This window comes from Polyodon spathula, chromosome 15 (genome assembly GCF_017654505.1).
Source record: "Polyodon spathula isolate WHYD16114869_AA chromosome 15, ASM1765450v1, whole genome shotgun sequence".
In the NCBI taxonomy this organism is placed as follows: Eukaryota; Metazoa; Chordata; class Actinopteri; order Acipenseriformes; family Polyodontidae; genus Polyodon; species Polyodon spathula.
The window spans coordinates 13,742,149-13,770,022 of record NC_054548.1 but is presented as its reverse complement, the minus strand read 5'-3'; the positions used below and the strand labels follow the sequence as shown (position 1 = coordinate 13,770,022).

At 37.4% G+C, this 27,874-nt stretch overlaps 1 protein-coding gene across 6 annotated transcripts; it reads left to right on the top strand.

The window, feature by feature from the left end:
* Positions 1-1,893: 1,893 nt before the first annotated feature.
* Positions 1,894-27,578, top strand: LOC121328083 (putative ATP-dependent RNA helicase an3). Of its 6 annotated transcripts, none has more exons than XM_041272562.1 (20): positions 1,894-2,175; positions 3,784-3,841; positions 4,085-4,132; positions 8,717-8,776; positions 12,398-12,598; positions 13,111-13,240; positions 17,289-17,405; positions 17,585-17,684; positions 17,929-18,064; positions 18,164-18,261; positions 18,777-18,875; positions 20,587-20,747; positions 21,447-21,591; positions 21,683-21,827; positions 22,354-22,404; positions 23,604-23,785; positions 23,892-24,009; positions 24,195-24,348; positions 24,487-24,611; positions 24,850-27,578. In XM_041272562.1, exons 1-20 carry the CDS (start codon positions 2,131-2,133, stop codon positions 24,924-24,926), a joined length of 2,250 nt encoding a protein of 749 aa, XP_041128496.1. In that variant the 5' UTR covers positions 1,894-2,130; the 3' UTR covers positions 24,927-27,578. The 6 variants fall into 6 exon arrangements, with proteins under 6 accessions (XP_041128496.1, XP_041128498.1, XP_041128497.1 ...); XM_041272566.1 differs by having other exon boundaries at positions 1,895-2,175; positions 12,398-12,517; XM_041272565.1 differs by having other exon boundaries at positions 1,895-2,175; positions 12,398-12,526.
* The last annotated feature ends 296 nt before the right edge of the window (positions 27,579-27,874 follow it).

Sequence of the window (27,874 nt, the reverse complement as noted above, 5' to 3'; positions counted from 1 at the left end):
ACCTCCTCTGCTTCAAATAACAAACTAACTGATAACAAGCTTTGTTAGTGACATATATAAATCGATAGATACAGATATAAGAACCATGAAACAAGCAGTTAAACAAAGAAATACAACCTAATGGACTATCAGCAATGCCTTCTAAACAATTAATTCACAGTTATGAGGGAGTTTAGCTGTTTCTAAAAGCACTTGGGGACATTTTAATTTAATCTAGGCCTATATCTAGTAAAATACCAAAATAAATAAAACAATAAATATAGGACAAGCCAAGCACTTCATGGACTCTATTTTGGAGCAAGTCCAGAGGAAAAGACACATTTTCAGAGCGGGACAAAAAAATTGTAATGGTGAAATTCTGGGCTTTCCGATTTTCTGTGCTTGGCCCACAGTCAACACTGGATTTGCCTTTGAGCTCCCATTGATCAGAGCAAAATCAGCTAGCCATCGTCAAGCTCATCATTCTTCATCAATCCTACTAGTGAGACAACCTACCAGGCTTCAGTAGCTTGGTAATATCCCTTGCTTTGGCCTGGACAGTGAAAACAAGGGGTTCACTTGACAGGAGGAATGGAGAGTGCCAGTTGTAAATGGGTTTCAGGCACAATTCAAAAGTTGAAAAACAGGTAAACTTCACTAAGTTGTTATTTTTACTCTGTTTTACTCCACCTGCATTTGCTTTTACTGTGGTGTACTGCAGCTGTAAACTTTAATAAGGGTAGGTACAGGTAGCAGTTCTAAAATCATGTTCATACATCTTCACCTGGACAATGTACAGCTGCTCCTTTTACTGCAGTTCCCCAGTAACTGTCTAGTGATCTTCCTGGGTTGATCTGACATCATCCAAGGCTATTCAGTGATTTCTGTTCGGTTGCTACACACACGCAAGAAGGGAGATGCATGTGGAACTGGAAGGTGTAGTAGATTTGCAAAGGTGGAAGCCTTTCACCAAAAAAGTTTGGGTGCAATATGAATATGTGTTAGTATACACTTAGGGGATGTTTAAGTATTTTTTCAAAAAGGATTTTAGGGACCCTTTAGAAGTCTGTAACCCCCTACTGGACAATAATTTCTGCTCAGGGTCAGATATTATATGACAAATCCTGTTACCCTGTGATAAAATAATACAGTTTGGAACAACAAAAGTGGTAGTCTATTGATAGTACAGTAACAGCAGCTGGGCACTACACCAAATGTATGACTGAAGTTGGTTGAAGTCTGACTTTACTGAAAAAAATAAAACCAGGATCTAAAACAAGGAAAGAGCGAAGTCCTTGTATTCTGACTTTGCTGTCTATATCCTGTTTCACACTAGAAGACCTTACATAAATGCATAGCAATTGGCCGAGGATAGCTGTTACCACTTTAGAGTTTTGACTGTGGCAATATCTTGTATTGGAGTAGAACAAATTGTTAAAAATGAAGACAAAAAGCCATACTACAATTTTGACACAAACTATACCCTTAGGTTAGAAAACCACGTACTTGTTTTACAAAGTATTTACTTTTACGATTTAGCACATCAAGCAATTGGGACCCGCCTTGACATGGATGAGGCAATAAACTTTTGAGATATTCTGACGTAGTAGTTAATTTAGTATCGACAACTTCACTACTTCTGTCGATTTTGTAAAAAAAAAAAAAAAAAAAAAAAAAAAAAAAAAAAGTACAATATTTCACTTTATGAAACTTACAGTTTCTTGAAATAACAAATATTTTAAGAATGATTATGGTTTGTTGCATATTCGTGGCAACCGCTATCTTTTTTCCTCTTCCATCTTCTACGCAAAAAAAAAAAAAACCCAAACAAGTATCGCGAGAACTGCTCCTTTGTCTCTCTCTCTCTCTCTGTAGGGTTGCTAACTTGGTTGCCCCAAATAAAATCTCGCGGTAGTTACTACTGTTCCATTCCACTGGCCGGTGGAAGGTGTCGGTTAAAAGGGCTCGAGTCGAGTGCAGATACAGACAAGAGTAACACCGTACGGGGACAAAAACTGTTATATATAATAATAATAATTTATATATATATTTAATCAGAACTTAAAGTAACAGAGGCAGATAAGAGAAATATCAAAGAAAAAAAAAATATCATTCTCTGCTAACAAAACAAATAATTGATATTCGTTAGTTATGAGTCATGTGGCCGTCGAAAATGCACTTAGTCTAGATCAGCAGGTGAGTTAAAGATACGTTATTTTTATTTAAAATGTAACCGAGGAACTAACTGAAAACGCGGTGTTGTCGGTGTGCCCGGTGTTTCAGAAAAGGGATTATCTGGCATGTCTTCTGTGCTTTCGGGGTTTAACTCTGTAAAATAAAATGGTGGTGGTGGAGGAGGAGGTAATGGTGATGATGGCGGAGCATCGCGTTTCAATCGCCAGACCTACAATGGCGGCCTTTGTTCTGTCGGAACCGGCTTCTCGGTATATTCACATTACTGCTACTTAAAAAACCTAAAACCAGAGCATAACCATTTGAAAATATTGCCTTCTACAGGGTTATGTATTTTCTACATGTTGAAAAAAAATATCTACGCAGTTAATTTAATATTTTTTTTTTCAAATGGGCCTTCCCGGCTTTTATTTTTCTAACAACGCAATTGATTTTTTTGACCGGTTTCAATAATGTTTTTAAACTAAGAATCAAAAGAAGGAATCTGTCAAAGTGTTAAACTTAATCTCTTTTTATTGAAATTACTCGTGCTTAATCCAGAAAACTTAGACTTTAACACTTTTTATTTACTATTAAATAAAAACATAATGGATTTTTACAGTGGCTTTTTGATTTAAATAAAGATGAAGTTTTTATTTCTATATTTGAGAACTTTGAATTTGCTAACTAAATATTTTATTGAATCATAGGCTTTCAATAAGCGGTATTAACTGCTGGTTGCGTTGTTTGGCCGTGGAGTAACTTAAACTAAATCGCTATCTACACAATTATTAATGTTGGTCAAATAAAAAGGCTTCTAGAAATGTTGAGTGCACTTACCTTTACATATATATTGCGGTTTAAATTTCTTAACGTTCCGATATTCTATCTTCTTTATTGCTTTAATCGACTTTATTATTACATTAAATATGGTCATGGATTTATGCGAAAGTTTAAACCCTTGTCGGAAGCTGAACTTGTAGTTTGAATTGTGGAGGACACAGAAACCGGTTAACGGTTATTTAATAAAACCAGATGTTTATTGCTAGTATAAAAGACTTGCTAACCTTACCAGTCGCCACAGACGGTAAAAAAAAATAAAACGGCATACTCGGGAGTTTGTATTCTGACTAGCTACAAACGAATCTATATGCGCAAACAATTTTAAAATTCGTTTTATTTATAATATATATTTATATAAACAAGTGTTATACGTAGTATGTAAATCTTCAATCTTTGTTTGGAAAGCGTAAACATTTTTACATTAGGTTAATTACTGCGTAATTTAGCTGCGTAATATCTGAAGTAGGCGGGGGGAAGCCGGTCTTTCCCCAAGTTAGATATTTAAACACGTGACTGTAGACTGGGAGCCAGAATTGATCTGGGCTGCTGGTTGGCTGGCCAGCATCTAATCTTAAACCCTAATGGCTTGTTTAACAGATGGTCGTGGAGGTTCATTTTAAAGCTTTACCCATGGAATTTTTGTCAACATACTGTAGTCACTGGCCTATAGACTAAATACCAGTTACTACTCAGCAGTTACTTTTAAGGCACTTTATTCAGTTAAGTGGTTTGTCAGAGGTGTAATTTATAAATTATGTAACCATGTTCTGGATTTTTTTTCCCCCCCAGCTTGCTGGCCTAGACTTGAACTCCGCTGCTGACGGACAGGGAGGTGGAGTGTCAGGCAGTGAGTATCTTATGCTTTTTAACTGAACTTAAACTTACATGTTAGAAATAAGTGTGCCACAGAGCTGTACACTTCATCAAGAGGCAAACTTAACTGAAGTTCACAGTTCATATTCTTGGAACTTGTAAGGGTGCTTTTTACATTGGGTTAGAGCATCCTTATTGAAACTACTTGGCTATAGGTTCCTTAGTGTGTATTCTTGCCTACTGGTGGTTTACGTCGCCTGTTTTTTTTTCTACCTAGGACGTTACATTCCACCCCATTTAAGGAACAAAGAAGCTTCTAAGAATGGTAAGCACTGAGCTAAGATTTTGTCTTTTTCCATGGACATGTTGGCCTGGTGTCTTTGATCAGTGACAAACATTAAGCTGGAGAAAATCTTACCAAATTGAAGTTGTTCATTAATATTCCAAGAACAATTTGATTGGAGAACAAGTAGCAATGGATTGCTTTTGTATCATGGTAGAAGTTTTTGTGTATAGAAATGCATAAGTACCATATGAAGAGATTTCACAATTCAATCAGAAAAAAAATACCTAAATTCTGAAATTAAAGTGTTGCCATACCCCAACTCTTTTCTATACAGGTTTAACTGTAAATTTTACCATTAGAGGCTGAACCAGAATTGGCCGACATTTTGTAAGTCTTCCAGCACTTTTACTTCTTGCACTGTGTCACAGTCTACTATAGTTATGTTTCCTAAACATATATACAGGTCTGCTGTGTTCAGAAAGTTTAAATATAAAAAAAGGGCAACATAGTTGCTAATTGAGATCCGAACATGTTTTGCATGGGTTATAGCAATAATTTACCTGAATTTTCAAGTCAAACTTGGAAGTGGAACTTGAAAATAGGTCCGGTTGCAATATGTGAAGCTGGACTTGAGAAACTGTGCAAGCCAGACTTACTTCAAACCTGGGTAGAGGATGGCTTGAACAGACTTGATGTTTCAAATCATACTGTAAAGCAGTGGTTCTCAAACTTCCTGGGCTGTGCCCCCTTTCCTGTTGTCTATGGTACTTGATGCCACTGATCCATCGTAATAACAAACCAGCCACTAATCCATCGTAATAAGAGCAAACGTAACATTACAAGTTCAAGTTTAGTAAGCTGATAAAGTTGCCAAATGGCAGCAGACTTCATCCAAAAATATGTCGTAGGCACCAGTCAGATGCACAGTGCCATCTACAAACTGTCATGCCTGGATGTGTCCCCAGAAAGATTACAAGTAATGTATGCTGTATAACGGGAAATTGACTGGTGTTAAATTTGGATTTGCTACCTTTTGGGTATTTTCTTCACAGCATGTTCTGTCAGTCTTGTACTGTTACAGTAACTCGTTACAGCATCTACAATGTAACTGCAGCAACTTGGAGAGCAGCAAAGGGCTTCTAGTCGGATACAGTATTTATCGCTCTCTTATATGGCCCTTAAGAACCAGTGAACTTTTATGATGAGCATTTGCTATAACCCTCTGAAGTATTATTGTCAGTCCATTCAAAATAGCCAGTAAACCCAAATTAAGTATCAGCCTGTTACGCGCTATAGCTGTAATTTAAAACAAAAAACATCCTGAACCTTTTAAGGCGGCCCCTCCCCCAAGGATACAGTCTGTGACCCTGTAGGGGGTGCCAATTTCGTAAACAAAACAAAAAAACTTGTTGTCCAAGGAACGAATTGCTAGAATAATCTACTTGTCCTTTTTAAAAATACTTGCCCCTCCCCATCGCACAAAATGCACACAAAAAAGTAGAATATAACTTGTAGGATTTTGGTTTAATTTAGCGGTCCATTTATTCAGCTCTTATTGGGTGTGTCGGGTCCAATTTATTTTCACATGAGCTGTTTTAAAAAAATTTTCAGAGTAAAATGGGTATTAGACACTGCATAGCAAAGGACTCTCAGTACTGCATCTCCAGGCAAGCCCCTCCTTGTTCGCTGTATTTTTCACATACCTCTTCATAGTTGTGCATACTGATGAATCCTCTCCTGATCACTCGTTTTATTACAACTCTTCAATGCGATCCAAGTCATTATTTTATTACTATAACATCTCAAAAAGCTCTGCAAATGTCCCTGATATTCTTTGAGCACTGGACGCAGAAGCAGCTATCTTCTTTGTGTTGGTGTTACCTCTGTGGTGCAGGGGCTATGTCTTGCTCAGATCTGCCCCTTTTTATTTTTCGACTGCTATGGATCTCACTCGGCCATTGAAAGGTTCTCGGCTTTTTCCGGAGAAGAAACGACTAGAGACCTGTGCTTGATGTCATTGCCAACTATTTCTGCTGCTTTGTGGAATTCTGATTTTTCTTAATGTTCATTCAGTTTAACTGCTGAATCCCAGATTTTATAAAGAATGTGTTTGTTTTTTCTGCCAAAATGCACACAGTATTAACATTAGGCTTTTTTTGTTTAATTCTGGTGTATTTATTTTACTTAATAGTACTATAATTATAAAAGGGATTGTTCCAATCCTTACAATATCAAGCACAATGTCATGATTAAGAACTATTTGGGAACAAAGGCAAACTGCTGCACTTGTGCTAACCATGTATCACTGCACCACCAAAATCAAAGAAAACCTGTCAAAATAGCTGCTGTCATTGAAGATACAGAACACATCAAGATGTCTTGTCAAATCTTTGTTTATATTAATTTGCACTACGAACCAGTTTGCTATTTTAAACAAGGCACTGTTTTGGTATTTTATTTGTAGTACGTACTAGTTACTTTCTGTAACTTCGGTTGGATCCCGTTGCCATATATTCAGATTTTACTCCTTTTAGTTGGTATCAGCCATTGTTTTGTGAAACTGACTCCGTTAACTTGATATTTTAATATTGTGTATTAATATTTTGACAGTTTTACATTTACTACACGTGATATCTTAACCACCTGACTCGTGCCTTCACACTCTTCTCCTTACTACCGTGCGCTCACTCTTTACAGGTAAAAAAGAAATTTAAATTAATCCCACACAAATTGACCTCCTTAAATGACTGGCTTTTAAAAATATATATACAATTTGACTTCAATTACTTAATAATCATCACCCCAACTCTTACTGTTGGAGCCAATGGGAGTGAATTACCTAGCAACAATTATGTACAGTATGCAGGAAGGCAGCACCTCAGATGAAACTAAACAAGTTTTTTTTTTGTCATATTAATTGAAACACATAGTTAAACACAAGGTTTTAATAGTTAGTCTTTATAAAATATATATTTTAATTGACAATGCACCAAGAAGTGCCAATATCCAGCACAACCCACGCATGCCCTCTCGAGCCTTATTGCTTAAGCATTTCATTTCTATTAAACATTTCTTAATGTTTTAATAGTTTCACCAGTCTGGATTGTACATCTCCAATAAATAACTAACCTAGTAATATATTATATAAATGTAAACATGGTAAATAAACTAGGTTAGCAGCACTAAAATCGAAAAAAAAATTACATTTTTGCCAGGGAAAGTTTGTCTTAATGATTCTAAACAGTAAACTATTTTTTGTAACTTCACTAGATTGCTGCATTTTAAATGTCAGGTTCATGATTAAGAAAGTTATTTAATTGCTAGTTTACAAAAAACATAAATATCTTATGTTTAAAAGATTAGCATGTGTCTTGACAGAGGCTCTCGCTCTCAGGCAGCCATTTCTGTGTTTCTTTGTAACTAACGGATCAGCTTCTTTCACAGCTAGCCAATGGGAAGTAGTAGGGGTGAGACATATACACAAACATTTTAGACTTCCGCAATTCAGTTTTCTGAAACCTGCATGGCTTCCTACAAATATACCTGGAGTGCCTTCCTAGCAACAGAGTGAACATAGGAAAAATAAATAAACTACTTGTCTTCCTGGCAAAGTATAACAGCAAAACTTGTCGCAGTACGAATTGGCCACTCCTGTGTTTGAACGATTTAATAGGATTTGGGTATTTTTTACTTTTTTTTTTTTTTTTTTTTTTACATACAAGTTTTACTTGAGAATTTTTATGTATGACTATGGAGGATATTTTTGTGAAGTGTTTAAACAGACATTTTATTTATTTCTTTTTGGTGTCATATCCTCCATAGTCATGCATGTCGCTTTTTAAAATGGTGTCTACTTAAGCTGCAACACGTGGATGTAAAGTGTTTGACTAATACGTTTGTGCACAAATATCAATCACCTCAAGGATATGTGGGTTAATGGCTGAATTAATCTGATTTAGCTATCTCCTTAACAACCAATATAATACAATTACTACAGTAAACACTGCTAGGTACAGGTTTGATACATTAAACTAGAACTTGTTTTAATTAACTGTACCTTTTAAGTTGCGTAAACTCTAGTCCCCATTTACTGCAGGGTGGAGCTCATGCTCCCAAGACTTGAGACAGTAAATTGCAGTTGGACAGACTGGGAGAAATGCATGTTAATCATCTAATCAAAGAGTAATGGTTTTTGATGGGGTTGACCATAAGCATACTTATTACCCTAATAACAGTTCAGGAGTTAATTATTTTACGATTATAGTAATATTTGAGATTTTGTCTAATATAGTTAGCTGCTGCTTTTTTTTTTTTTTTTTTTTGTTGGTTATATTAGTTAATTGTTACACGGTTGTATAGAATATTAGTCTTATGATTTTTTAAAAAGGCACATGCCATTTATCCTCACTTTAGATTTCCTGTTCAAGTCCGACTAGGTTTTATATTGCAACTTTCTCAAGCCAGACGTAACCTAGTCTGACTTGACAGTCCGACCTTATTGCAACCGGCTCCAGATTCTTATAGGCTTTTTGTATACTACGCTAAAAGGCAGTACACATTTGCTTGTTACTGCCTTTTGAATTGTAGCTCTGGCTTCATTTATTTCTTTTTTTTTTTTCACAGCAGGAAGTGCTTATACTTCTGGTAGATACAGCGGTTATTCACTCCCCACAATAAGGAGCTGTAAGTTTCTCTTGTAACAGCTTACGCACAGGAAAGCTCTGCTTCATGTTGCGTGCATAAGGATTCAGCTTCAACATTAATGCCATGAAATTTGCTACAAGCTACACACTAATTGCCATTTTAAAGTAACAGACTTGGGCTTTAAGTTGTCTGTCAATATCATGATGTTAACGTCTTGTTTTTCTTTGATTCAGTGCAGTATTCCTGCAGGGTGGGGGGCTGTGGGTGATTGAGATCGGGAGGATCTATTCTGTCCCGGTGCTTTATTAAAATTTAAATACACCCCTAAACTCATTTGACTGTTTTCTCTGACAGTCTTGCATCTCCATGGCAGAATGGAGCAAGGTAAAGCTAGGAAACTGTTTCTTGTTGTTCTGTATAGGTTAACGGTGTATAATGGTGTTTTGCTTCCAAGTGTGATCTACAGTTGGAGATCAAGTCCCCGATTTCTAATAAACTTGCTGATGCCTTGTCGGTTATTACAATTCAAAATATCGCCTAATAACCTTAAAGTATGGATTCACTTGAGACAAGGTAAAGGTGGGGGTTGGGGGACAGTTGATGCTGAAATGACTGTTGGGTCCAAAAAAATGTAAGGTCTTCCAGGCCTCATCTGTTGGGGCATGTTGTGTGCACCTTCTGAAGGTCTGCTCATTTATCCCTTTGGATTCAGTTTTATTCTAGGGTTTTTAACCCTTTTTTGGAGTTTGATTTGTGCTGTAACTCGTAACTAAAGGTTACAGGTACATGTCATGCGTGAAATGAGTGTGCACACACTAGGCTTCCATGAAAAGTTAAGTACTCAGACTTGCCCTGTTTAGTACAGATGACAAAAACCACAGTGTGTGCTTTTAGAAAATGTTTATAAAATTCCTTGGCATGGCCAGATCATCTGATGGTGTATAATAAAACTTCAACATGTAGGGAACATGAGAATCCAAATTTGAACAAACAAAAAGTAATTATGGCCATATATACAAAAGGGACCAAAAAAAAAATGCATTCTAATTTTGTCCCAAGGACCCTGATCATGTGGTGCAAGATGGAGCTATTTACTGTGGTTGGCTACCTAACCCTAACAGATGACTGGTCTCGAGCATCTGAGCAACAAAAAGCAAATACATTTATTGGAAAATAGGTCCTTGTGCCTTCGATGTTGCCATTTCTTGTTTGTGAAGATTTTGTCCGGAAATGTTTGTTTACTACACGAAGGTAGGTCTGTCTTGCAGTGCAGCAGTAACATTGCAAAACACTGGCATTCACGGCTCTCTCCTGACATGGTCCAGTGCCGGAAATGTCTCCTTTTGAAGCTGACACTGCTCTTTCAAACGGAGCATTGACAGCAGGGCTTTCTTTTATAGTGCCGGTGTAAAGAGTTAAAGGGCCAGGTTGCCAGTGGAATTTAACTATTTTTAAATATAAATGTAATCAAATAGAGCACCTATTTCAGCTAGTGGTGTTAGGTTCATAGATGTTTGTAGTATTTGTCTCAATTTAACCTGGAATAAATACTGATACACAAAAGAAACGCAACACTTGGGTCTAATGGATTTAATCAAATATTTTAAATATAGATATCGAACCATCACAGAATGTGAACAAAAATACAGATCAAAGTGTCATACGTTTGCTATGAATCGCGATACACTGAAAACATTACAAAGTAATGACCTCCCTGAGCATTAACACAATCCTGGCACACAGACCTGATCAGCCTCTGGATATTCTGCCACTTTACTGTGTAGCTGAAGCCAGCTGGCGAAGGTTTGCTTGTTGTGGTTGTCTCCTGTGGATGGCACTGCCGATTTTTGATCCTGCAGATGTTCTATTGGACTTGGGTCAGTCAATCCACTCATTTTGGCAACTAATTCAAATGCCAAACACTCAGCACCTGGCATTTTTTATGAAATCGCATGACTTGAGACCAAGCTGCTAGTACTGAATAAAACTGGGATTGTCAAATATGCTGTAGCATACTATAACTTCTGTTTAACAGATCACACTTGGTCAGTACCTGTATAGGCCTACTTTTTTTTTCTTCACTTAGAAATATCTCTGTGTGTGCCTCTCCGAGATTTTTTTTTTTATATACAGTACCAGTCAAAAGTTTGAGTACACTTGCTGGAAACTGGGTGGTTTTTTCATAATTGACAATGTTTTACGTTATGTTTCTGTAAATACTTAAATGAAAACACATGTTACAGTGTACAAAACAAGGAGTATCAAAGCAATCTTGGATTCCTCAAAATAGCCACCCCTTGCCTTAACAGCCTCACAAACACGAGGCATTCGGTTAACAAGTTTCAGCAGGAAATCACCCGACATGTCTTCCCAGCTCTTCTACAGCAATTCCCAGAGATGTAGGGCACTTGTGGGTAGCTTTGCTTTGACTCTTCTGTCCAGTTTGTCTCATACAAGTTTGATGGGATTGAGGTCTGGAGACTGGGCAGGCTAGGTCATTAAGATTGAGTTGTCCTTAACTTTCCTCCTTCGCCAGATAGTTCTTGCACAACTTTGAGGTATGTTTCGGGTCATTATCTTGCTGAAGAATGAAGGACTGCCCAGCTAGCCATAATCCTGATGGAATGGCATGCCTCAAGTATGCTATGATAGCCATGCTGGTTGAGCTTGCCATGGACTTGGTAAAGATCACTCTGTCACCAGCAAAGCAACCCCAGACCATGACACTGCCTCCTCCATGCTTGACAGTGGGAACCACACATGCAGAACTCAAGCGCTCTCCCTCTCTGCGTCTTACAAATACTCGATGGTTGGACCCAAGTATTTCAAATTGACTCATCGGTCCATAAGACAGACTTCCACTCCTCAAACGTCCAGTTTCTGTGTTTTTTGGCCCATGCAAGTCTCTTATTCTGCACTCTTAACAATGGTTCTTTTGCAGCAGTTCTTCCAGTTAGGCCAGATTCACGCAATCTCCTCTGAACAGTTGATGTTGAAATATCTACTTCTAGTAGCATTTAGCTGAACTTGTATTTCAGGGGCAGTTAGTCACCGGTTTCGCAGACATGAACTTGTTCTCTGATTCTGAGGTCACACTTGGCCTGCCTGACCTTGTTCGGTCCTCATGAGTGCCATTTCATTGAAATTGACAAGATTTACATTTTCATTTAAAAATTACATTTTTTGAATGCAATTCACTATCAGCTTGTATAAGTACATGTATCATATAATGAAATATTAAGTGTTTTATACAGTTAAAAGCATAGATAATCATAAACCTGGTTTCAAGCAGACTCAAACTTTTGACTGGTACTGTATATGCACACGCTATTTTTTTGGGGGGTTGGGGGGGGTTGGTTAACCCAGGATCGAAGTGTATTTTATTCATTTAAAAGCAATACTTATTTTTTCCTGCATGGCTTTTAAACATGAAATTTGACGTGCATGTATAAATCCTAAACTTTAAATTTGTAGAGTAATGTAATTGTTGTACAACCAATCAAGGAAATAATTGCTTCTGAGTTCTACAACCCCTTTTGACACATTGGTTGCAAGTTTCTGCATATACATGTTCAGTTTTATAACTACTTTTCCAGCTTGCTTTGCGTCCCCAGATACACTGTCCTCTATTGAACGCTTGAATTTGTCGTCTTGCTTTAGATTCTCCTGGCTGGGACAATGGACAAGGAAGCAATGGCTTTGTGAATGGATATCATGATGATCGGGATTCTCGGATGAATGGTGGCAACAGCTTTGGAGGAAGAGGAGGATCCACACGAGGTGACAGAGGTGGGCGTGGAGGGTATCGTGGCAACAGAGGTGGTGGCTCCTTTAACCAGTCCCAACCAATTCAAAATACAGGTGGGAAGTACATCATGCCAATGTTCTGTCCTCTAAAACAGTTGCAAGGACATGAGAACAAGTAGTTGGACATCGCTTAATTTAGTTTAATGGTAAACTGAGTTTCTTATGTTGACTCCACTTTTTAAGCTTTCAAACAGTGGCATGAATGTCTGTCAGTAAGACCCAATTTGCAAAACAGCCATTGCAGGTAAGCAAAGGTGTTTGGCTTATTACATAAGGCTTGTGCATCCCTCCTTGTTACAGAAGGTTGCGATGGTGTGCCTTCACTTGCTCCCAAAAGATTTCCCCCCTGCTGGTCTAGCACACGTGGTCTTGATGCTTGTATTTTTAAAATGTAGTCGTACTGACTTGCGCTTCATGGTGTGGAAAACCTAATTATTACAAAATAGATCCAGACATGGTGGTCCCGTGAAATGCTCATTTTTGGTCTTAACAGTAACAGTAATAGTGAAGTTACTAAATGGCCAACAAAAGCTACATTGTCACTAATATACTACTTGTGTTTCTAGGTTTTGCATATGATAAAGATAACTCTGGATGGAACAAAGACCAGAGGGACCCCTACACCAGCTTTGGAGGGCGTAACGATAGAGGAAAGTCCTCTTTCTATAGTGACCGTGGAACTGGATCAAGAGGAAGGTAAGCAAAGTCTATGTGGTAATTCTAAATTAACTAAGGGTGGTCTGTTTTTAAAAAAAAAAAAAAACACACTCCAGTTATTTAAAGTATTGTTGAAAGGCTGTTGAATGGTGCTGGGATGAACATTGGATGTTTGACCAAGCTTGATTTTCATTGTATTGCAGAAGGTAATAAGCCATTAAATATAACACTTTAAAAGAAAAATATTGAGTATGAATTACGTTGTGTACGACTTTTGTTCATGAAAAAATAAAGGACACCACATTTGTGTCGCTGTCTTCAATAGCCTAATGAAGTGGCCAAAGGCACATTTTGATTAATTTAACATTACTGAGGTACTTTAAGCCTTTTTTGTAGCTAAAGCTACATACTGCTCAATACTGCTGATATAATGTCCATCTGTTTGGAAAGCTGCTCCATCATATAGTATGTTGCATCTTGTTGGTATGTCTTGAATAAGCACTTTGCAGAGACCAAACTGTTCTTGGCGCCGGTGTAGTTAAGCCTGTGCTGTAGAGCTCATTTTAAAGTGGCCAACCAACTTTCGATGGACATACGGTCAATCTCCTTTACCGCCAGACCTTTGCAAATTGAAAGTTGTAAACAGCCCTCTTTTTTTTGTCATGAGCAACATCTTGGCAGCATTATCTGTAACTATTACAACTATTTAAGGGGGATTGCAAATAACAGTATATCCTGTAAGTGTTGCTGTAGAATCAGTTTAGTTTAAGTGCCAGTCACCACCATCCTATGTGTTCAGTGCAAGGCCCACGGGCCACTGGCGACCCCTGACGTGCGGCCCCCGACAGTACACAAATATGAAAGGCGGTGTGGTGACCCTCACACTGTGTTATTGGTGAAAGTGGTCTCTGAATTAGTGAAGAACACTGGTCTATGTAGTGACAAGTTAGAAATGTGTTACTCGTTTGCTACGCTTGCCCTGGCAACAGATACCTAGACAAGTAAAACAATGTTTTCCAGTTTGAATTTAAGTGTGTGGTGTTTTTTTGTTTGTTTTTTCTAAATCAGTGTGCTGCTGTTAATTTCTGTAACTGTTTTGCGACATGGCACTTGTACTCCTGGTTTAAGGTAACGCAGCAGCTCAATAAGAGCTTCGTTTTCAACAATGGATGCATTCTTGAAAAAAACATTGTTAGTTAATTTCATCATAATAGGTGATATTTATTTTTGTTTCTTTGCCAAATCAGTGATGGTCTTTTGGCTTTTTATCTAGTTCTTTGGAAAGTACAGCATGCAGCAGTTTCACATGTTCCCGCAAATTGGTAGTACTACCATGACTGGGCATGAAGTGAAGGTCATGAAGGGCAAGGCAATGTTGCCTTTTGTTGGGTGTGAAGATTCAGGGGAACCAAAGCAGTTTTAGGAGGTAGAAAGGCAAAACATAAATCCATCCCAAGAGCACCAAGGCAATTTCATACTCCTTCATAAAACAACAAAAATATAATCTATGTTGAAATTAATTCTAACAAATGTTTTTTGATTGATTCACACACTAATTGTTATAAAAAAAAAAAACATAGGTCTCTTCCATTGTAAAAAATAAAATGTGTGGCTTTTTTTTTTTAAACTGTTTCATAATGAGAATACTAGGAGTGGGAATTTCAAATGTTTTGAATAATCGACCTCTAATTGAAATTACGTGTAACTAGGGCGTCTGATTTTTTTTGGGTGTTTTTTTCTTCTAAATTTAGGAGAATTGTTTAAAAGATTGTGTAGAATTATTTAATGACAATGTTATTTTTTATATGCAATAAAAAATACATATTTGGGTAGAAATCTGGGTATTCTTTAGAAATAGACATGCTTAAGCACAAAGTGTTGACAGTTGTCAACAGTAAGTCCAACGTATGTATTTCCAAACATTGGGGTATGCAAACTTTTGCGCGCTCTCATATTTTATATATACTGTATATGGAGAAATTTCAAGATTTATTTGTAGTGGAGTTGCAAGTATAATTGCATACAGAAAACCTAAACCACTTTACTCTCTGCTGTTTTTACAAAGAAACTACGGAAGAAGTGTGCAAAAACCTTAAAGCTATATTACTTTAGGGGGAAAAAAAGCCACATTTTTTGAATGGGTAAATCAGCTTACAGTCATTGGTGCTAGTTCTTCTGTTGCATTTGAATTAGACACTGTGCATGCAGTATGTGCCTATTCTGGGAGAGAAATCGGGTAAAACCTGGAAATCGGACGCCCTATGTGTAACAAGCCTTCTCCCCATTAGCGGCATCCATGCCTACAGAAATGCATTATATAAATACATGACCAATAATTGCTTGCAAAAGGGCTAAACAGTAACTTGGACCATAAAGCAAGAAGTTTAAGTACACAACTAACCCACTTGTGCTGCAAACTTTTAAAGCCATTAGCAATAGACAGTTGAAGGTATGTGCAGAGTATGGATTGGATTACCACTCAAGAAGGAATTTGTTTGCTAAAACAATTAGCAGCATTGTTTTGAACGCAGACAGTGATTTTTGCCTTTTTATTTTTTGCTGTGTGCCTTTCTTCCATTGCAAAACAGAACTTTCCATCTTCCATTCTCTAATAAAATGTGATAATGTAAGACTGCACCAATCTGTCATAATGGCAGCTTTTCTGCAATTAACAGCAGTAGTACATTCTGAAATGTAATTTCTAGAGTCTAGCCATGATGGTTTTATGTACTGGAACTGTATACTCTGGCTCCACAAAATGCATCTCATTTCGTAGTGGTCTCCATTTAATTTATCAAAATTCAAAGCATTGCTCTTCTTCGAAGCTGCCATTGTAGCTGTTGGACTTGACCACAGCAGAAGTAAGAGTACCGGAAACTGCTTCACTGGCTTGCCAATAGCAGAGCTACCTAATGAAGTGTGCCTGCCTATCTGTCAATTATATCTGCAGTGGCCAGTAAAGGTTCTCTGGTTGTAGTCGGTGCTTTTTTCCATTTGTTAACAATAATGTAATTTGAAAAACAATTGTTTAAACACGAGTATTCAAACCTCTGTCAAAGCATTCAAATGTTAATTTAATGGTTAATATTTAAATATTCACCCCTTAAAAAAAAAAATACAAAAGATATTGTTAAATATTCAGGGTATTTTTACTAAGCTCCACACACCACTGACTAATAGATTGGACTAGAGTCCTAGATACAACCTTAGTGATACAACTGTACAAATAAGTGATGTCACTGAAGGGAAAGTTAGATTCAGGCTGTAGTTCAACAATAGTGGTCAAATTTTTGCGGGGGGGGGGGGGGGGGGGGGGGTTGCGAGCGGTGAGCCGAGGATACAGGTAATAATTGGGCACGCCAAATTGAGAAGAACTGGGTTAAATTGGAGAAGACTAAATTTTATAAAAAAAATAATAAATTATTGGTACGAATTGTGAACCCAATTCTTATCTGAACATTAAGTCAATCCTTGAACACTTCGCTGATGGGGTTTTTTTTTTTAAACATTTTAGTTGGCGGGGGGGGGAGGTGACGGGTGACACTGCCAGTGAACATGTGTGCTTTGAAGATATCTGGAAGCCTGGTCATATTGAGTTCAGCCTAACATAACCACACCCCTCTCTCTGTTTGCCCGTCATTAACCACTGATTCAGTACTTCTTTCTTGTGGTTTAGTGCTGGGAGGTGCACAATAAAAATGGCAACAATGTTATGGTCATGAGTAATTCTCGCAGGATGTGATTAGATTGAAATGACAGAACGGGCCAGCTGAGCAAGTTTGTAATTTGGTTGTAGTTATGCTGACAGATGGGCTTACAGGCAACTTGTGTCTTTTTTTTGCATCAAGCAGCTTGGACACTGCCATAAGCCTCATTTTGCAGATTTTTTGAAGTGTGTTTATGCTTTGCAATTATCTTGCATAGTTCCTCAGCTAACTGCGGTGATGCAGAACTCGTCCATAAATTGGTTGCCTTTTAACCTTTCTAGATATGTGGTAGCAAATCTTTATATAAAGCAGTGGAATGCAAGAGTGTTTTTAGATTATGGTTGTAAAAGCTTTGACCAACAGTCTGTTTTGTTAAACAGGTATGACCGTGGAGGATTTGGGTCCCGGGACAGTGGCGGAAACAGCCGATGGGTTGAGGACAATACCCGTGACGAAGATTGGTCAAAACCACTGTCGCCTAATGAACGTGTGGAACAGTAAGTGGTCTGTAATGGTCATTTGAGCAGATCTAGTTGATGGTACTGCAGTAAGCTAATAAGTTGGTTGGCATTAGTTTAACTTTAAATCTAAAAAGTTGCACTTTTTAAACAGATTGTCTCCTAAATAAATGTCATTGCCTAATTTTTTTCTAATGGGGAAATGTGTATTTTTTCAGAGAGCTTTTCTCTGGAGGCAACACAGGAATTAACTTTGAAAAGTATGATGACATTCCTGTCGAGGCCACTGGCTCAAATTGCCCTGCACATATTGAAAGTGTAAGTCTTTACCTCGTATAAACAGCCATTTCAGATTTGAGGGGTGACCTGGAAACCTGATGTCAGAACTTTTATAATAACTGTCAAACCTGTTCTGAAATGTAAGGGTGAGGTGGAAACTAACCCATCAATATTTCAGTTTTGTGAAATTTGTGAAATGTGAATTTTGGCTTGAGTAATTGTGGGTCTAGTTTACAGTACATTTTTTTTAAATGTTAAAGGTGAACCTTCATTTTTATTTTAGTTCCAAGATGTGGAAATGGGAGAAATCATTATGGGTAACATAAATTTGACCAGTTACACTCGACCTACTCCAGTGCAGAAATATGCAATTCCAATAATCAAATCAAAGAGGGACTTGATGGCCTGTGCTCAAACAGGTAATTGCATTGGGATTATGCCCGTTACTTGGTCTCTAATAGTTGTACGTTTTTTTATTTAAGTGATGTCTTTGTAATATTTTAATTGTCCACTTCCAGGCTCTGGGAAAACTGCAGCGTTTTTACTTCCAGTTCTCAGCCAAATCTACACTGAAGGTCCAGGAGAGGCTTTACAAGCAGTAAAAGCCAACCCCCAGGTAATACTTAAGCAGTGAAGACCTTGATGCACAAGACTGTAAAGACTGTGGCTTAGGCAGCAATATGAATGTCCAGTGAAAATCTTGTTGTTGAATGAATAATGACAAAGAACAAAACACGAAGGGCTTTCTTAGAATTTTTAATGTTTTCCTTCTCATACTCTGACATTAACGGGTGTGGAATTTGCTTTATGCCCAGGACAAGTTTTACTATTGTATTTTGCCCTTTGGACAAGTAGATCATATAATGCTGCTGAACTGGTTCCCCCCCCATAGATATAAAAATATGACAGGGGGACAGGGGTCCTCCTCTGCAGCAAAACATTTCATACAGTTTCCCCATTTACTACAGTTCACCAGTAATCGGTGGTTGTTCTTGCCATGTCCTGTGGCATTTATTTCACGCCCATGAAATTCTGTACTCCGATGGGGTTATTGATGTCTAAAGTATTGTACAGATGTACCTGATGGTGGTGGTTTTAAAATTACATGTGTATCAATTCCATTCTCTCCAGGAAAATGGAAAATATGGACGCCGTAAACAGTATCCACTCTCTTTGGTTCTGGCCCCAACCCGAGAACTCGCGCTCCAGATCTATGATGAAGCGAGAAAGGTATTTGCTCTTTGTGCATGTGATTTTTATATGTGTGTAATGTATGTGTGTGTGTGTATGTGTGTGTGTGTGTATATATATATATATATATATATATATATATATATATATATATATATATATATATATATATATATATATATATATATATATATATATATATATATATATATATATAATGTGTGTGTGTGTGTGTGTGTGTGTATGTATGTCTATGTCCTATATATAGATATAGATAGATGCTTTCTTTAAGTAAATAAATGAGCCACCTGCCCAATGTTTTGTTATGTTGTACATACCTTAAGGGAGCCTGTGTTTGAATCAAAACATTGGATGTATTTATAGGTTTGACGGCATGACCACTACTTGTTTATATTCAAATCCATTATTCTTGCATGATAATATTGACAGTTTACATAAATAAAATATAACTGCACATTCATACAGGATGAAGGCTATTTGCATCCTGAGCCATTTGAAACGAAAGGCATGAAACCACAGTGACGTCTCTCAGTGGAAAATATACTTTAACTTTGACACATTTGACTACTTGAGACCATCCCTTTCAATTCAAACAGTAGAGAAATGTTCACTAATGAGCAAAATGAGAATATGAAAAAAAATAGAAGTAAAGCTGGTACATTTTGTATCTGGGAATGGGAAATTAAAACAAGGTAAAGACAATCATCCAAATAAAGCTGAAGCACTAACGAATAACTACATAAATGGCTGTACAGCATTGAAACACCTTAAGCTTAAAAAAAAAAAAAAGCTGTACTGCTGAACATCTTTTAATATTAGCATCAAAAAGGTATCCATGTGTCAGTGAGTTGCAGGAAAACAATTCCATCTCAGATTTCTGTGACAGTTTATAAATTTTTGGCCTTGTAATTTGACATCACAGAAACCCTAGGTGGAATTATTTTCTTGTAATTCAGAGGCGTGTGTCGATATAGATATTCATGCTTCAGTGAGTTGCAGGAAAATTATATATAATTTATAGGTCTACTTAAATACGTAAATTTTCCACGATTTTTTTGTAGCTAGGTTATGGAATAACCTTAAGAATTTGTACCTGTTTAAACATTAAATAAACCGAAGTAGATAATATTTCAGAGCACTGAAAGCCTAAAAATAGTGGTACTTGCAACCTTCCTAAAACTGAGGTACCTTTTTGTGCAACACCAAGGTCATCAGAACAGAAAACAGTTGTGGACTATATTATTTAAATGGCAGGTAGGCTATGTGTTCTTGCCATGCATACACTGTAAACTCTATGTAAATTAAAATGTATATTTGTATGCAGTATATGCAAGGTACTGTGGTGTAGCTTTTTAATGTGGCAACATTAGCACACTTTTGCCCAACCTAATAGTACATAAGTTCAGTTCCTTTAGTTTCAACGAATAATCTGTAGTTTAATCTGAGTTTGTTGTTTGTATATTGTACAGTCATTTGTAATGTGTAAAGAGCACATTACAGATAGTATTTTATCAAAATAACTTAAATTTAGCAGTATAAATTGGCCTTTTGTTTTAAATTCGGACACAATTGTAACCTATCCTTGGTTTAGTGAGAGACTACTGTATTTTTTAGTATAACCAGTTGAATTTAAATGAGCAAACATATTAATATTGCTTTTTTAATTTATCCTGCAGTTTGATTTACTATAACAAATATTTAAACATGTTAATGGGTGTTTTTTTTGCAGTTTGCTTACCGTTCCAAAGTACGTCCATGTGTAGTGTATGGTGGGGCTGACATCGGACAGCAAATTCGTGACCTGGAAAGAGGCTGTCATCTCCTGGTAGCTACTCCTGGCCGTCTTGTAGACATGATGGAGAGGGGAAAGATTGGTTTGGAATATTGCAAGTGAGTAGGCAATTTTTAAACTTTGTATTTTCCGATGGTTTTTACCCTGGTTTTCTCCCTAATTTGGAATGCCCAATTATTTTTATTCCGGTTCACCGCTGCAACACCCTGGCTTTCGCATCCTCCGAAACGTGTTCCTGCCATTCCATCATTTTTCGCGTAGTGGAGCCACCAGACCTAATACCGGAGAACACAGATCTGAATGACACCACTGCAGACCCGCAGGCACCCTATCAGCCGCAGGGATCGCTGGTGCACGTTGAACCGTGGATTGCCCTGGTGGTGCTCTGCCAGTTGTGCGCTCAAAGAATGTCATGGACATTTGCAGATCTTTGTTATAGTAATAAAATAGACTTGGATTGCATTATTGAGGAGTTTGGTGATAAAACGAGTGATCAGCAGAAGATTTATCAGTATGCATGTCTATAAAGAGGTCTGTGAAATACAGCGAACACGGGGTGGGGCTTGGTTGGAGATGCAATATTGATTTGCATTGCAACGCCCTTTGAAACCTGTTTTACTGGGGTGGGGGTGGTTAAACAGTGTGTGTGAAAATAATGGACTGCAAAGGGTTAATCGGACCCAACATCCTTATCTACAGATGCACATTTTGCTTTTAAATATTGGGACTGGTTAGGGCTGCCCCTATGACCACTCTGACATTTCTACACTTCTTTTTTTATTTTATTTTAATTCTAGGTATCTGGTGCTGGATGAAGCAGACAGAATGCTTGACATGGGATTTGAACCTCAAATTCGTCGCATTGTTGAGCAAGACGCCATGCCTCCAAAAGGAATCCGTCACACCATGATGTTCAGTGCTACTTTCCCTAAAGAAATCCAGGTAAGAAAACTACCAGATTGAGTGTGAATCTAAAATAAGAATTCTACGTGTAACTAGTGGCTTGATGTACTGTAACTTTGGAATTCTTCAGATCCTTGCTCGTGACTTTCTGGAAGAGTACATTTTCTTGGCTGTGGGCCGTGTTGGGTCCACCTCCGAGAACATTACCCAGAAAGTTGTTTGGGTAGAAGAGGGAGATAAACGTTCCTTCCTGCTTGATCTGCTGAATGCTACAGGTAAATGCTGATTGTACTGCTGTTAAGTTCTATAGCGACGTCTACTTTTTGTTTAGTTTAGCTGTAGTTGTAATTGTGCAGTGTTAATTATTGAATATGAAGTTCAGTTTTTGTCTGTGCTGATTTAAGGTTCAATGTTTGTTGCGGAAGTTTCAGATTTATTAATTGTCTCAATAATAATGTGACTTGCAAATTCAAGGAAATACTTCCTTTAGTTGGCCTACTGGCCAAGAGCAGGTCTTGGGAGAACTATCTTGGCTTGCATTACAGTGGAGTAACATGCTGAAATGCATACAAGATGACAAGTGCTGTAGAATATGCTTGAGGCACACGCAATATAACTGGGGTGACATTCCAGGCTCCCAAAACTGTTTATACCTTCAGGATACTAGTTACAATGGCCTGCTCTGCCCCTCCCAAGTGGTAGGCATGTTTGTTGTAATTGTGGACGTATAAGTGCATATTAAATTGTTAGTTCTGCTTGAAAGTATTATACGTTTATTGCGAGATTTGGTTTTATTCAAAGTAATTCCGAGTGAGGTTCAGGAAAACGCAAGTGAAATCTCCGACAAACCTGGTAAGTAGGCAATATTTTGTTACTAATACTCAATATTAAGTGATAGAATGCTTCTCATTTCATTTATTGGAGCTAATTGTGTAAAATTCTAATTGAGTTTTGCTTTGTAATGTGTTGTAAACATCAAGAAATATATCCACGCATAGCAACATTTTGAAAGAGCAGTCAAATTGACTTTTCAGAAATGCTGTTCCCCTTGTTGGAAGTTGTTTCTGACTCATGGCTGACAACCAAATGTCTAGTTTCCCCTAATTTTAGGGTTTCTTTTCAATGTTTTACATCCAATTTAGCCAGCATATTGCAAGTTATGTTTTATAATCCCTCAAATGCTTGCATAACTTTGTGTGCTCTGACATGTTAATTGTCCAGGCTGCGAAATAAAATTAACATGTCCAGAAAACTCTTGGACAAAATACAAGGAATGTATACATTTTGGCTTGTGTGTTGTGGTCTTCAAGAAAATAACTTTAAATCTGAATATTAAATGGCTTGTGTTTTGAAACACAAGGTGATGGCTTTTTTTCCCTTCCCTGTGGCTTCCTCTGATAAATCCTGTGTGGATTGCTGTATGTTGCATAGTAATGTAGACGTTGAGCAGGTTATAGTTTTGATCAGATTTCAGCTGCTGTTACAACCGGCTATGCCAGTCAGTTTAAAGTTTTAACCGTGATCCCAGAGTACCGATTTTTACTGTTAGTTTATTGCATAGTACTTGCTGATAGTTTTGTTACGAATGTTAACTTTTTTTGCCCCCCAATTTGATGTGATAGCTATTTTCTAAATAAACAAACCCTGTGACAAACATTGAACCCTACTAATAGACATGCAGTAGTAAGGTTATAAAGATTGGATTTTGGATATGTTGGATATAGTCTGCAATTGGTCTAAAGTTTAATGTCATAACTTGGTAGTCTTGAATTGTAGAGCTAATTATTAACCAAGTTCATACCCTGTTTGCACAGACCTCATTGCTTTGTAAAATTACACATTCTATGTTGTGGAATGGTTGTCAATTAAGGTAACTAGTTAATTATCAATTGAGTTACATGTCATGAAACATGTGTTTTTAAAATAAAAGGCAGCAAATCTAGATATCCCAACTTGTAAATCTGGCACTGATTTGGCATGTTGGGCTGTAACCACTGCTATTATGTGTGAGTACATGAAACTGTAGCAACCAAATGTTTTTGTATGAATAGGCAAGGACTCCTTGACTCTGGTATTTGTGGAAACCAAGAAAGGTGCAGATGCCCTTGAGGACTTCCTGTACCGTGAAGGCTATGCTTGCACCAGTATCCATGGGGACCGTTCACAGAGAGACAGAGAGGAAGCCCTTCTCCAGTTCCGTTCAGGAAGGTGCCCAATTTTGGTGGCCACAGCTGTAAGTATCAATCAGTTGAACATTAACAGATAATGCCAATTTGGAGGGGGGTTGAGTGGAAGTGGAGATGAAGTGAAATAGACTGATTTTGATTTAAATTTTGCAGGTGGCGGCTCGTGGCTTGGACATTTCTAATGTGAAACATGTCATTAACTTTGATCTTCCAAGTGACATTGAAGAATATGTCCATCGCATTGGCCGTACTGGCCGTGTAGGAAACCTTGGTAAGCAATTTAGTTAAGCTGTGATGCTTAGTCATTAAGGCCGAGCGTATAAAGGGCTTTATAGTGTATTGAAATGCTTTATTTTGGAATTATTAATTTCAGAAAATTGCAAATCACAATTATTGAAGGGTTGGAATGTTCACTTTCTATGAAACTGCTTTATTTTTTATTCATTCTCCTTTTAGGTCTGGCAACCTCATTTTTCAATGAGAAGAACAGTAATATTACCAAGGACCTCCTTGATATTCTAGTTGAAGCCAAACAGGAGGTTCCCTCCTGGCTGGAGAGCCTGGCTTACGAGCACCAGCACAAGAGTACCGGACGTGGGCGTTCCAAGAGGTAAAGTACTTGCCTTGTTCCTGAGATTTTGTTTATAAAGTCACTTTCTTTATGCATGTCATTATCTACTATCTATACACAATCAGGACTGCAGCACTGCTCTAACTTGAGTAAAGATTAATTAAATGTGTGTCTCAGGTTTTCTGGTGGATTTGGCGCAAGAGATTATCGTCAGACCAGCAATACTTCAAACAGCTTTGGCAGCCGTGGAAGCCGTCCTGGGGGAGGCCATGGTGGAAACAGAGGATTTGGTGGTGGTTCTGGTAAGCTTTCTTCCAAAATATATATAGCAGTTACTTGGGCAGATTTAAACTTGGTATTTGAATGCCTTCCTCTTTTTTAAAAAAAAACAAAAAAAAAAACACTTGTGTAGTTAATTCAGCTTGCATGTAAAGTGGCTGCCTGTGTTGGCTGGACCCAATTTGATAAGTCAAAAAGTACTGTCTGGATTTTATATTTTGATGCATGGCAATCCTATCCTGACATGTGACATTTTCTTAGGTGGCTTTGGAAACTTTTACAGCAGTGATGGTTATGGAGGAAACTACAACTCTCAGGTTGACTGGTGGGGAAACTGAAGATCCCATCTATCACAGTGGAGGTCACCATGCCAAACTAGCTGAATGGAAACCACATGTAACTTAGCCAGACCTATACCTTGTGTAGCTTCAAGAACTCGCAGTACGTTACCAGCTTTGATTCTCTGAAAACATTCTTTAAAGGGAGCTTAAAGCAAATGAAGATGGCCAGCAGAGAACCAGAGCATCACACCTTAGATAAGACAAAACATGACGGCTGTCTTTTTTTTTTTTTTTTTTAATGCCTATAGAATCTTGGACTCTAGAGTTTTCAGCTGCACTTCATTTCTTTCTTTTGTAAACCTGAGGATCATTTGTTTGTTAATGTACTGTGCCTTTAACTTTTAGACAATTTATTTTTTATTGTCATACTGGCTCAAGTTGGCCAAGATCAATTGTTTTTGTAAGGCATAGCTTGGACTAAATCAAACCTTGGCAAATACTGGGATGATGTGACTTGAGTCATTTTTGTTCCATTTGAACTTCAAATTGTCACAGGGACAGAGTTTATCAGGTTGCCTACATTAAAGGCTTTAGCACAAGCAGCTTGTAAACACCAGAAGCGTTTGATAAAGGTATTGATTCCTTGTGTGGCAAACTGTATTTTAAGGAATTAAGAGTTCAGATTTTTTGCTCACTCTATCCTGGATAGGTACCCATTAGGGTCATGGTAGTCTTCAAAAAGCCATTCCAGGTGGTGATCTTACTAACCAATAATACATCTGTGCTTTTTAAAAGCACTGGCTTTTAGATACACACAAATGCTGGAACATGTTACTCCACTCTTCAAATTTACTTGACAGTGTTAAGGCAGCTAGTAAAGTACCGCAAACTACCCATTTAAGCGGCTTTTTTTTTTCCTTAACACATTCTTTAAGGGGTAATTTTGAAAAACCTTTTTTTTTTTTTTTTTTTTTTTTTTTTTTTTAAGGTGTTTCTGAACTTTACATATGGGTAATCTTAAATAGACAAATGCCTGCCATATTGAAACTGAAGTAGAATGGCTATAAAAGGACCACAGCACCGAAAGCAGCCCTGCAGAAAGACTAGGCTGATTGTCTTATACGCATGCTAGTGTTGATGTTTTTTGGTCAAGAGGATAAAAACGGAGGAATTCTGCAGCAGGCTTTATTTTATTACAAACATAAACATTTTCTCTTTTTCAAGCTGCGTTTAAATACTGACAGACTTCCTCGGCTTACTATTTAACTTCGTGGGGAGAAAAATGGCTCCTAAAATTTAAAGTAAGCTGTATTGAGGATTGCGGAGGTCAGAAATGTACTAAGAACTGCACAAGGTGTTGGTGGCATTCAGAGTGCAGTTTTATAAACCAGAGTGAGTTGCGTAGGTTTCCATTGCATAAACTGGCTGTATAATCCATTTAGATCTGGCCAAAGAGGATATATTTTTCCTCCTGATGATACATTAATACTGTAAACTACTTGGGAGTTAAACTGCCTTGATGTGTATTTAAAATCATTGGACAGGGTGCCAGCATAAGCTTCTTTTTGGAAGCAAGGTGACTTGGAAGAAAAAAGCATTTAAGTGCAATAGATTTATTCTCAAGTGTGTTGTGCCTTGTTCGGAAATTTTTACCGCTTTGAAGCGGATGCAGTGACAGTATTGAGGTAACTTAAGACGACTGGTGCTATTTAAGTTTAGGCCCTTTGTATGTCGTGCTCATCACGGTTTACAAAATTTATTTTATTGCACATTTAAAGAGTTTTATATAAATGTCTTGTGTGCTTTGTCCTTAAGCTTCCAAATATTGTGTGGAGATTGTGAAACGCAGCTTGTTTACAAAAGGGGAAGAGGCTTGATACTGAACCGGGATTTATTTGGGACCAGGGGGATTAGCAGTTGGGAATTTAGCTATTTGCACACAGATTTCTAGATTCTACTTTTTTGCTGCTAGTTTTGTGTAATTTATTAAGCATTTTTTTGAGAAATATTTATTTTTATAAGCCTAAAAGTGATTTCTTTGAAAGTTTCAAAACTTGACCAAAAGACAGTACAAAAACACTGGCACTTGAATGTTGAATGTCACCCGTATGCGTGAAATTTATATATTTCGGGGTAGTGTGAGCTTTTTAATGTTAGTCATATTGGACTCGGTGTCAAATCCACACCTGTTATTGGCCTTAAGGCCAAATGTTTCTATAGAACTATATTAAATTGGCAATCAAAATTTAAAAAAAAAAAAACAAACATGCCAAGGTTTGGATAAAAGTTAACAAAATATTAGATGAAACACATTTCCTAAATGTATCAACTCGGTGTCCAGATTCTCCAATTGTGTGTTTGGTGTTCTTTTTATGTAATTGTTTTTTTCAGTGAATGTCTGGCACATGGCAATCTTAACATGTGGTTATTCTCTTTATTGCATATTTGGTGCATCTGGTGTTTTTATGGAACATTTAGCAGGTTTCAGCTACAGCAATAAGTCTTAACTGGATTGCAGGCGGATTGAGAAACCGTAGGCTGGTCTATGATGAAATGCTTTTTAACTTGCTACATGTTTAAACTGAACACCTTTTGAACACCGTAGATTTAGTATTTGCTTTATGTAATAGTTTAGTAGCTATGCACTGCATGAGGTGACTCAGCTGTGCGTCTATTGTACAATTTTATCAAATAAAAGTTTAAACTGCAGAATTGTGGTGTTTTTTCTCCCCCCCCCCCCCCCCCCCCCCCAAAAAAAAAAAAAAAAAACTATTTACTTGGCCTTTTTATTCTGGTATGGTATTAATTTGTATAACATCCATTAAGGTAGCTTCACAAATCATTGTCCGGTGTCTTTTACCCCTTGCATTATAAAACCAGGTCTCTTGACCTTGATTTTGAGTAATGGATGCATAACATGAGTGAAGAGATTTGACAGGCTTAATTATAGAAATATGTTATTTAGGGCTTCTTATTTATGGTTTTAACTTATAAAGCACAGATAT